Source organism: Poecilia formosa, unplaced genomic scaffold (assembly GCF_000485575.1).
Source record: "Poecilia formosa unplaced genomic scaffold, Poecilia_formosa-5.1.2 Scaffold429, whole genome shotgun sequence".
In the NCBI taxonomy this organism is placed as follows: Eukaryota; Metazoa; Chordata; class Actinopteri; order Cyprinodontiformes; family Poeciliidae; genus Poecilia; species Poecilia formosa.
The window spans coordinates 436,314-447,235 of record NW_006800368.1 but is presented as its reverse complement, the minus strand read 5'-3'; the positions used below and the strand labels follow the sequence as shown (position 1 = coordinate 447,235).

Here is a 10,922-nt window from a genome sequence, read left to right as displayed (position 1 = left end):
CTTGGCCTTGCTCTCAACATGATCTATGCTGCTTTAACCAAACTGGTTCTCCATTAAAGCTTTTCCATAAACTTTTCTTTATAAAATGTAAATGCAATAGCACCCATGTCCATATTTGACAGCTGAACTAAGTTTTAGAAGTGGCATTTAAATAAAGCAATAATTCGAGCATGTTTTTTATACAGCACTACACTACTTTTCCAAACTACATAATTACTTTATGAAGAGCACCATTCTTTCGATTTCCTAGTGTTCTGCTTCAAAGTATGGAGATCTGAGTTAAAGCAAGGAGTCAACCTGTGGATAGTTATCTTTTTATATGCATTGAGTTAGATGGTGTGGGTGGTCTGGAACAGGTGGGGGTAGGTCTGGTTTTACAGATACATTATTGTTAACCACTGCTGTTTTGTATGTGGAACTATAATCAGAATACTATCAGATTATTTCAGTTGTATACGAAATGCAAATGATGGGGAAACAAAGCGAACTACCCACAAAGGGAGTCGAGGGAGCTCTGACACCAGGGGGAGCTCTTCAAAGTTAAACATTTTTAAAAAAGATAATTTACAGCCTCAAACTGTCTGAATGACTGAACATAAAGTACTGTGGGGTGCAACCTTCACCTACAAATACTGAAGTAATCTGTGATGGAGCTGGACAAACGAGGCCTCTGAGATACAGGACCACATTCCTGGTAGTGAAATAACCCAGTATTGTATTTATTTTTTTGCCTCCGAGTTATTGTTTTTATCAGAACAAGTTTTGATTTTTAAAACCCATAATTTCTTCTGTTCAGCTACACCGAGCAAAGATGCAAAAGAAGGAATTACTTTAGCTTTTCTGAACATCATCCAGATTTTATTCACCAGCTTTAAGAATTTAAAATTTAGGAAAATTACTTGGAGGACATGAAATAGCCTGTGGCAACTTCTTGCAGCAAAACATTTACGTTAACATTAACAGCTCTCACAGAAAGAAGCGGAATGATTGAAATTGATCCGCAAGTCTCTTCTTTCACTCTCCTACCCGCCCCCGTTTTATCATACTGGCGTGACCTATTAGTGTTGGCATTATGAAGAAGTGTGGCGCACAGAGGAGTCGCTCCCCATCATGGTATAAATACAGAAAACCAGCAGTAGCAGTTACCTGATCCTGTTTCTGAGCTGGACACCAAGCCAACATGACATCTGGCACCATAAAGGTAAGAAAACACACATATTCATATCCATGTTCATTTTACATTCTAGTTTAATGGAACATTTAGTGGAACCTTTGCCATGATTATTTGCAGAGTACAAAAATGGTACACAAAACAGTTTTAAATTGTTAGAAGAAAATTGACTCTCAACCTTATAATTTCCTCAAATATTTCACTGAGCTTTCAGATCCAAATATTTTATCTAACCATTTTTATGGTGTAGCTATTCTTTATTCATATATGGATGAATCAAGGGCTTTATTCAAGTTTTTAATAATTTTGTAGAAGCTGGCAGGGTGATGGTTGCAGCTCTCTTTTTGACTTGTCTCTGTATCCCACAGGGTCTGAGGGGCTTCACGTTAACCAATCTGCTCACCCTTTTGTTGCTTGCATCCTTCATCTCACATTCATGGAGCGTGCCAAAAGTAACTGTTTCTTTTTGGGAGGATTTACTGTAATGAACAAAAGTGTTAAATTGCCAAATTAAAAACTGGATAAAACTTTCTTTGTTTTTTCTTCAGGGCTCATTTCAACGAAGAAACTGGACACCACAGGCGATGTTGTACTTAAAAGGAACACGTATGTATTTGGTCTTTTAATGACTGACATTTAGGGTTTAATATTATTTTAAAACTATATCATTGTACGCATTTATTCATATCATTGAAACCTTTTCACATTTTGTCACATTTCTGGTCTTCAATGAGTCATTTGACAAGTGTGTAATGTTATCAGACTAATGGGAAAATATTTTTGAAAGATGTTTGTGTTTGCCAGAACAAGCAGTGAGAGGAAGTGATCTGAAGCTCTGATCTGTGATGAGGACACTGGTGTCAATCAACATCCAGTAAATAGAAAATAATGATAAAACTAATTAAAGATTGGGGAAAAAAATCCAAATGTCAAGACAAAATAAAAAAAATGATCACATTTTTAAAATGCTAATTCAAATTATTTACACAACTGTATAGAAATACATTTGTGATCAAGTTCATTCTTAAGACATGATTATGTTACTGTTAGGTGGGCTGCACTGACTGGGTGAGGCTCAAAGCACAGACTGAACATGCACACAAAGTAATCAGAGGAAATCATTCAGCGTGAAAAAGGAAAAGAGTTGGCAATAGAAACAACAGGATTGAAACCTTCCCAGTACTGTTTCTATTGTAACTGTTGCAACCATCTGTCTGCTATAGTAACCACTAATATCTATCGTTAAATATTGCCTGTTTATTGTTCTTTGTTAGCTTTGATTCACCATTCTTTGTAAGTTTAGAAGGAAATTGGATACTTTTTGTCTGCTTCTCTTTAGCAGACAAAAAGGCTTAAAAACATTTAAGCCTCCATGTTTTCTTAACTATCTGCCTTCACTGAATCAATCTATCAATCTATCATTTATCCATCACTCAGTTCTGTTTATACCATCAGGTAGATTTGGTTAGAGTGAGGTGAGTCAGTTTTCTTGCCAGACAGGAAACTTTACATGAACACAATAAATATAACTATAGCATGATTCATAATGGTCTGGTGTTAACAATACTTTAATATTAAATACAATTAAAACCCCTCAAATACAGGATCCTCTTTAGAACCATTAGGTCATGCAACACACTGAGTATGTGCTTGATGACGGAATGACATTGTAACATAATATGCAGCTTATGTTACACTAAACTTATGTTACTGTAAACTTCCATTTTGCATAATACCTTCATTATACATGCTTATCCTGATTTCCTGTTTGCATTTTGCTCTAGCTCTAGCACCACCATTCATAAGTTTTCCAATATTTGTGTTGATCTATCACATAGAACCCTACTGAACTGCACTGAAGGCTGTGGTTATAATGTGATGAAATGTGAAAATGTTCAAGGAAAGATTTATGAGCCACTTTATGCCATAATATTCAAGCTCAAATATTTTAATGAATAGTTTATTTTTACTAACACAGCTGGACAATGTATTTGGGATGGCCATGTTTGATCCAAACTGTTGTGCCAACATTTAAAGGAAAAAATAAATACATTTTTAACGAAATGAAACTGACTTGTAATACTTTTTGTCAGAGGGTCGTAGGTTCATCTCTGAGGATGGAAAGGAAGGAGATGTCTATGACACGCTACACTTAGGTACAACAATGTTTATTTGGTTCATAGTGGAGCTAAATTAATGTTCATTCTAGCAAGTTGTGTTCACAGTTTGAGAATAGTCAGAGTTCTCACGGTCCACCACAGACCTGAAATCAGAACTCAGCTGTTCAGAGGACTTCTGATGTGTGTGTGCTTTTTGTTTTTTGTTTCCTTCAGAGACCCGCAGTCAAAACACAGAGAAGCTGAGTGTTGGCCAGGCAGCTACAGTGCTGCTCAAGATCCTGCAGCAAGCCAGAGAGGGAGGTGACCACTCAGTCTGACCGCTTGTTTTCTGACGTTGTTTCATAAGTTATTCGCTGTTCTGTTCTCCAGAACTGGCTGAGGCTTTTTCATGTTCTATGATATAATGTTTGTCTCTTTTTTTTCTCCTAGCTGACGAAGCTCCAGACGAGGTGTATTTTCCAGTGTGGAAGAGAGAATACTTCTGACATCAACAATAATCATCATATTTCATCATTTTTGTATTTGTGTTTGGTGCAACACTGTTAAAAAGCTGCATTGTAAATATGAATTATCTCACTGTGTTTAAAATGATATTTTAATAAACACTTGGGGATTATTGCACTTTAGGTCTGAGGTTGACTTAAATGTTTGAAATAAAACCACTTCCCATTCATACAATCTGCATCCATTAACAGTGAATGTGTAAAAGTCAAGTTTATTTGTGTAGCACATTTCAGCAGCAATGCAGTTCAAAGTCGTTTGCATCAGAGCTCTGAGAACCTGATGGGGCACCGACCTGCTGCTGCACACCTGGCATGAATGAATGGGTGATTACCAGGTTTTTACAGGCAGGCAAAGGGGGACACTGAGTTGTGCTGGAGAATGACGCATCTGAAACATGTCCTCTGTGAGCCCTGAGGACGGGGCCTGGGGGCCACTGCTTTACATGATCAAAACATGACACACTAATTATGTTGGCAACAGCAAACAACCAACAAACATATTTTTCCAAATAGCATAATCAAAATCAAGGATCGTTGACATGAAATGTACATCAGATATATGGATCAATGTTCCAGGTATTATCAGTCAAAAGCAGCTGAGCCGTTTGGGTTTTTATCCTTGAGTTAAAGGATCTTAGTGTTTCTGGAGGGTAGTTCCTGATTAGAGGAACATGAAAACTGAATGCTCCCCTTCTTCATGTTTGGTTCTGGTTCTGTAGGGTCTGTAGGTTTGTTTGATGTAGCCAACTATAGAGAAACAGCAAGAGTCAAAGAGAGGTTTAAATTTCAGAAGTTCATAGCTTTTGCCTGATAAAAAAAACAAAGACATTGTGTATGTTTATGAAATAAAGTTTAGACAGATCCAATAATTTCCTGAAATATTTTGAACAGAATCTTTTTGTTTGTGCATCCTGACTGATACAACTAAGTTATTTGTGTGAAAGAAGTAAAATGATAGTTGTTATTTAATCTCTAAGTTTATTGAATGTGTTGGGCAGTCGGTGGAACCAGGAACGATTCTGAACTTAAATTATTTATTTTAATTCCCTGACTCTCCTGGCTGCTTTTTCTTGCCTTCTGGCACTGATCCCAGCATAAAAGGAGCCTTGATGTTCAACCGGTCCCTCTCTGCCTCCTCTTCTTCATTGTATGGCTCATCATCATCATCCTCCTCATCACTGTGGTGTGGGGTGGAATGGAGGGAGGCAGAGGGAGACGGAGGCACTGAAGCTGGCCGAGGATAACGGAAACCCTCAGTCTGTGAAGACAACACAGAATGTCCTTTTCATTAGCAGTCTTTCCATCTACAACTTTTATGTGATCATTTTACCCAGAGCAGTTTTTTAAATAGGAAACAAATATGGCTGACCTTACCTCAGAATCTCTTATTAAATCAAGACGAACTCTTTCCTGCTCTTTGGAGAAACTCCACACAAAAGGGAAACATTTCAACTCCCTTATGGGAGTTCTTTACTTGCCTTTAGAGGGCCTTTGTTGTCCATCTTGTATTTGTCTGGGAAACTTCTGCTAAGTGCCAGATGACGGGCGTGTGTGTAGAACTGTCACAAGAAATGATAGATGCCAAAAAAGTCCATCAAAACATCTTATATGTAGTTTTTTTACTCTGTCCATGTATTAGTTTATTTTTTACTTAGCTTTTTTTATAAAGTAAAAATAACCACAGCTAATCAAACACTGAAAATTCTTGCTGTTCAATTTCATTTTGAAACAAAAATCAAGTTAACACTGTAACTGTATCTTTATAGAGTCCCTGTACAAGGTCCTTACTCCCTTTGATGTTTTATCATTTATTGCTTTTACTAATCAATTATGATCAACAAAATTTTACAATTTCCCCAAAAACCCTTTGGGTTCTGTTAAGAAAATAAATTTAAAATATGATAGTTTCAAAACTTAGCAACATGTCTTGATTGAAATAGCCTAATTATAGTTTTCAGATTAATAACTTATTCTGCCCTATTGACCTTTGTGTTACCTGTAGTTACAGTAGATTGTTTGCTAAGATCTGTTGATCTGCCCTTTGTCTGTGTGGGAAAGAAACAGAAGTTCCAGCTTCACACTGATATGTGAAAAGCCATAAAACAGCAGGAGTCCAGGCCAGTGGAGGAGAAGCTCTGCTTCCACTTTGTTCAGATAAAGGTGACACCTGGTGTTTGATCTTGAAAACAAATTGTAGGTGGTTTCTAACTTTTAAGAGGGTCCGAGACAGCTCCTGGTTGGCTGAGCAAAAATACGCCTTATTTGAATAAATTAAAGACAAGAATACACCTTTACTATAAAAGTTTGTACAAAGGAGTAACAAATCAGATTTTGCTCTTTGCAATTTCTCCAAAGACGGCTTTGGTTTTCTTTCTTTCTTTCTTTCTTCTTCTTTTCAATTTGTCTCAGGTAAATGAATGTCTGTTTTAGTGTGTCTGAAGTCTCTGGTTGTCAATGTGATTTTATACTTTTAAATGTTAGAATAAACTCTGAAAATGTATGACGTGGAGCGCTAACTGTCATCTCTGTGTGGCTTTTGTTTCCATGCATGGGATCATTGAATCCGGGAGCACAAGAGAATATAATGAGCCAGAAGTTAATGATTTTATTCTCTTAACAGTTCACAGTTTCTATAAAAATAATGACAAAATTATTTAAAGTGAGTATTATGTTAAATTGACTTTTTTTTTAAACTTTATACCATGTTATAATGTTATTCATTATCAATATCATGCAGTTTTGGTTTGAGTATGTCTTGCATGTTTGAGAAATCCTTGAATCTCCCATGGCAACCATTCAGGGGTACCTAAGGGCTTGCTGTTTGGAGCTGCCTTCCCCACCCAGCTCCACCAGACTAAGAAAACATCTGGAGGAGTTCCACCAGGTTTTCTCTGAACTCATCTTACAAACTACTTCTCATCCATCACTTCTAATGGTTGTAACTGGGATAATGGAGGAGCATTGTTGTGACAACATTCTTAAGGTGAAGAGTCTGAAAGAGTAGGAGCTTCTTAAAGAGACAGATGCTCAATGTCAAGGGACTAAACTACAAATCTGACAGCTGGAGCAGTTTATCTGGAAGAATGGAGGAGAAGTGCAGCCTGAGAGCGATCCACACAGAGAGCAAGCTGATAAACACTCTTTCACTGAAAGGGTGAATATTAATGCAATCAGTTCTTTCTTATTTTTATTGATCGTTGATTGATCCGGGAAAAAAAAAACTAATGAAGTAAAAAAAAAAAAAATCACAGGGGTACTTTTTGTAGGGACTGTTAATTTAATTAATGCTGCTTGACACAATCCCACTCCAAAAGACTTTTTGAGATTTATTTGTTGGCAACAATAACACAAAGTTAAACTGTGGATCACTTGCACATCTCCAGCAGAGAAAAGGAAACGTCAAGCTAGTCAAAAAAAATATGACAAGCAGTTACAATCTAATGAGATTGTAACTGCTTGTCATATTTTTTTTGTTTTTGGAAACACCATTACACTCATCTACTGGAACGTATTTGTGAGTGATAAGTCATTATAAAACCAACGCCTCTCCTGCAGTTAAACTGTTTCTCTGTGTGTTAGAAACAGACCCTTCCTAAGTATCTCCAGTCCAGCAGGTCTGACAGCCTCTCGGTTCGGTTCCTCTGGATGATGCGTTGACGTCGAGACTGCTGGCAGAAACTGAACATGAACTGGGTCAGCTGATTGCAGGACTCCTCAGCAGATTTGAACCGACGGTCCACGATGTAGATACCTACGACAGAAAAGAGGTTTGAAGGAACACTGACCTGAGAAGAAAAAGATGGAGCATTGAGGCGTCTGTGTGTGTATTACCATAGGCAGCAGGGTCTGAGACATGCTCCTCCATGAAACAGCCAAACCCTGACAGATTGGTGGTGACACTTGGTATGCCCATCACAGTACACTCACCTGGAAAAGACACACCCAGCACACCTGTATGCTTAAAGGTTGGACTGCAAAGACAAGTAAATTAACAAAATGTAGGATCTCAATGAGGCACCAGCACCCTCCTAACCCCACAAGGGACAAGGGTGTTAGAAAATGGATGGATGGATTGATAGTATCTCCATGATTACAAACAATTAAACTGCCATAGAACCTTGATAAACCTATAACCTTTTGAAGCTTTTCAAGCTTTTGTATTCATATACCTTACTTAACTCCTCAAATAAAATCTAAGTGCCACTTGCCTTTATAAGTCCCCTATTTATTAACTAGAATCCAGCTGTGTGTAATTGGGGCCTGCCCATAGCAATGCAGTGACTGACTTGCTTTGCAAGTCAGTCACTGCTCTCTCTATGCATTGCATGGCAGGCACCTATTGTTCTACACCCAATAGAATGTCTCTTTATTATTATAGATTATTTATTTTTCTTCCGTCACCGTTAATGCGGCTCGTACCGCTGCGTGTACCCCCACAAAAGTGGTATCAAATCGTGCGGCTCGATGCCGAGAAGGGAGCTTTTACTTTTAAGTGGGATTCTGAGATAAAATGACGACATAAATTGAGAAAAACGAGAAAAATTTAGGCAGAGTGTCTCACAGAATCACTAAGATTTCTCTCTGAAACACACACACAGCACAGTGGAGGTCTGACTCCAAAACTCTTTTGAAGTCCCCCTCACAGGCACAAATATTGGCCTATTGATCTCAAAGTTGGTCATGACATAGATACACATGCCTGCTGGGTGTCTCACAAGTATAGAAACCAGCATCCTGTCTAACAGAGAGCCAGCCCAGGTGCAGATAATTAATTACCATAGCAACGGGTCCTAGACAGAGGCAGTGAGTAGTCTCAGCGCTGAATCAGATCTCACAATGTATTGTGGGAAGAATACATTTTTCCTATGACTATTCATGTTTTGCTTACATAACATTATTACTTCTCTGAATTTTTGAGTGTAAATTAAAATCCTTAGTATGAAATTTTAATTTTTTTTAAATAAAGAATTACCAACTTTCTTCATGTTTTTTAAATTTGAACCATGAGTGAGAACAAAATGTGCGAAGCTTATAGTCGTCTCGGACCCTATGTTACTGACCTGGGATTTAGCCATTGCATTTCAATTGTTTGTCAGTTCATGTATATCCCTAGGATATACTTGACAATACTTTAAGATATGTATGTTAGACCAGCATGGATCTACTTATCAGGACAAATCTAAAATGCTGGGACTAAAGTGATGGGCACACTTTGGCAGGCCCCTTACAATTTCTGCAGGAATTTTCTAGTTTAATCTGAGTCTATATGCAGATTGTCAAAAACAGGAGATGTCACCTTACAACTTAGCAGAGAACCAATAAAGTGAGCATGTGAACAGAACAACAACAGAACCAGTCAATGAAAACATCTGTAGGGTGGAAGAGCGTTAAAGGCTATAAAGTGTTGAAGGAGACGTATTGGTTGACATCCTCCAGGGAGTCAAGCCAAGAGCAAGATGGAGAAAGAAGAGGACCAGAGGCCCACAGACGGGCAGAGGTCTGCCTTGTGAAGAGAATTCAACCCCTAACCTCCCTGAATTGTGGTTAAGGTTGGGCTTCTCTCATCAGCTGTGGCTCAGACTCTATAGACTAGGGATGCTCAAGAGCTCAACCCTGCAACTTTTACGTGCATGCCTGCTCCAACATGCCTGAGCCAAAAGGTCGACTAGCTAACGAGCCATTCTTTTGATCCAGGTGTATTGGAGAAGGATTGCAGCTAAATGTTGCAGAGTGGTTGCTTTTGAGGACTGAACTTGGCCACCCTGCTCAGACAATGACAAAGGACTTGGTCCTTTGTCATTGTCTGACAAAGGACCAAAGGACCTCTAGACTCTAGAGGACATTCATCTGCAGCCTGCCTTTCACCAAAAAAACTTTCAAGTTCTTTTCCAGAAGAGACATTCAGCCTCCTAAAGCCTTCACTTAGATTTATGAGAGGTTTTTAAAGGCTGCTTTAGACCAAAGTTAGCATAGCAACACCCTTGGGGCTCCATGTGAGTCACTCAAATAACACCAAGTTCAGAGTCAAGAGCATGTTGCATAACAGAAGAGAGCCACTGTTAATGGAAGTGTTCTACAGCAGTGGTCCCCAACCCCCGGTCCGTGGGCAAATTGGTACCGGGCCGCGCAAGAAATAATTAAATATTTCCGTTTTATGTATTATTTGAGTCTGGAGGATCTTTTATTTTGAAAATCCTTTAACCGGATTCTCTCAGTTACTTGTGCGCCAACACTGAGCCAAAGCAGCAAAATGAGTAAGAAACGGATCAGATGTCTTTGTTTTATTTTTGATTCCACAGTCATATTTTGTTTTTCTAACTCATGTTTCAGATATGGAACAATCGTGTAAATATTTTTATCTGAAAAATGTTATTTTTTGAATGTGAGGTAAAACATTCATTCATCATTCATCCATTTTTACCTGCGAGTATCCCCCTGAACAGGTGCCCTCACAGAGGGTAACGTTTCGGACGAAACATTACTCCGAATTGTTCTCCAGTGAACATTCGGGGGCAAACGGGTTTACGCCCTGGACAGGTCGCCAGCATGTCCCAGGGGGAACATAGAGACAGACAACCATGCACACACATTCACACCTAAGGAGAATTTAGAGGGACCCCAATTAACCTGACAGTCATGTTTTTGGACTGTGGGTGGAAACCCACGGCAACAGCTCTACCAACTGCGCCAACTGTGCAGCACGCTATAAACGCCTAAAATACTTTTAAGTCTTATAATAATTACGTCATGAGGGAACACGTGACGCAGCTCGGACCCTGTGACGTGTTTGACCCATTCCATTCTGTTCTATGTGACAACACCGCCCTCTTGTTTTGTTCCTCCTACTCATGGACTTTCACTGGCAACATTCTGTTAAGTCCTCTCCGCTGTTCTGATTTGCTTGATGACTTTCAATTGCCCCTTTTCCACCGGCAGTAGAAACAACCCGGTTCGGCTCGGCTCGGCTGGGCTCTATTTCGGGGGGACCGCGTTTCCACCGGCCCTTCTTGGCTCTGTAGCAGGGTGCCGCCTCCTGGTGGCGGGGGGCGGGGTAGTGGGGGTGTAGCGCCATGTGCTGTGCTTCGTTACATGCGACCCAGAGGTCGCGTTACCCAGAGGTCGCGTTAC

General features: G+C 39.2%; 2 protein-coding genes across 4 annotated transcripts in view; one reads left to right on the top strand and one right to left on the bottom strand.

Moving 5' to 3' along the window:
- The first annotated feature begins 971 nt into the window (after window positions 1-971).
- On the top strand, window positions 972-4,304 carry spx (spexin hormone). Of its 2 annotated transcripts, XM_007577153.2 has the most exons (6): window positions 979-1,201; window positions 1,540-1,623; window positions 1,720-1,777; window positions 3,265-3,327; window positions 3,505-3,591; window positions 3,721-4,304. In XM_007577153.2, exons 1-6 carry the CDS (start codon window positions 1,181-1,183, stop codon window positions 3,774-3,776), a joined length of 369 nt encoding a protein of 122 aa, XP_007577215.2. In that variant the 5' UTR covers window positions 979-1,180; the 3' UTR covers window positions 3,777-4,304. The 2 variants fall into 2 exon arrangements, with proteins under 2 accessions (XP_016519067.1, XP_007577215.2); XM_016663581.1 differs by lacking the exon at window positions 3,265-3,327 and having other exon boundaries at window positions 972-1,201.
- Window positions 4,305-4,566: 262 nt separating this feature from the next.
- The window catches only part of gys2 (glycogen synthase 2), a 41,284-nt gene continuing 34,928 nt past the window's right edge, over window positions 4,567-10,922 (bottom strand). For both annotated transcript variants that reach the window (XM_007577154.2, XM_007577155.2), the window contains 4 exons: window positions 7,626-7,721; window positions 7,382-7,545; window positions 5,273-5,353; window positions 4,567-5,052 (listed from right to left, as the gene is read on the bottom strand). In XM_007577154.2, the coding sequence (XP_007577216.1) occupies window positions 4,834-5,052; window positions 5,273-5,353; window positions 7,382-7,545; window positions 7,626-7,721 (560 nt within the window). In that variant the 3' untranslated portion in view covers window positions 4,567-4,833. The remainder of the gene's footprint in view (window positions 5,053-5,272; window positions 5,354-7,381; window positions 7,546-7,625; window positions 7,722-10,922) is intronic.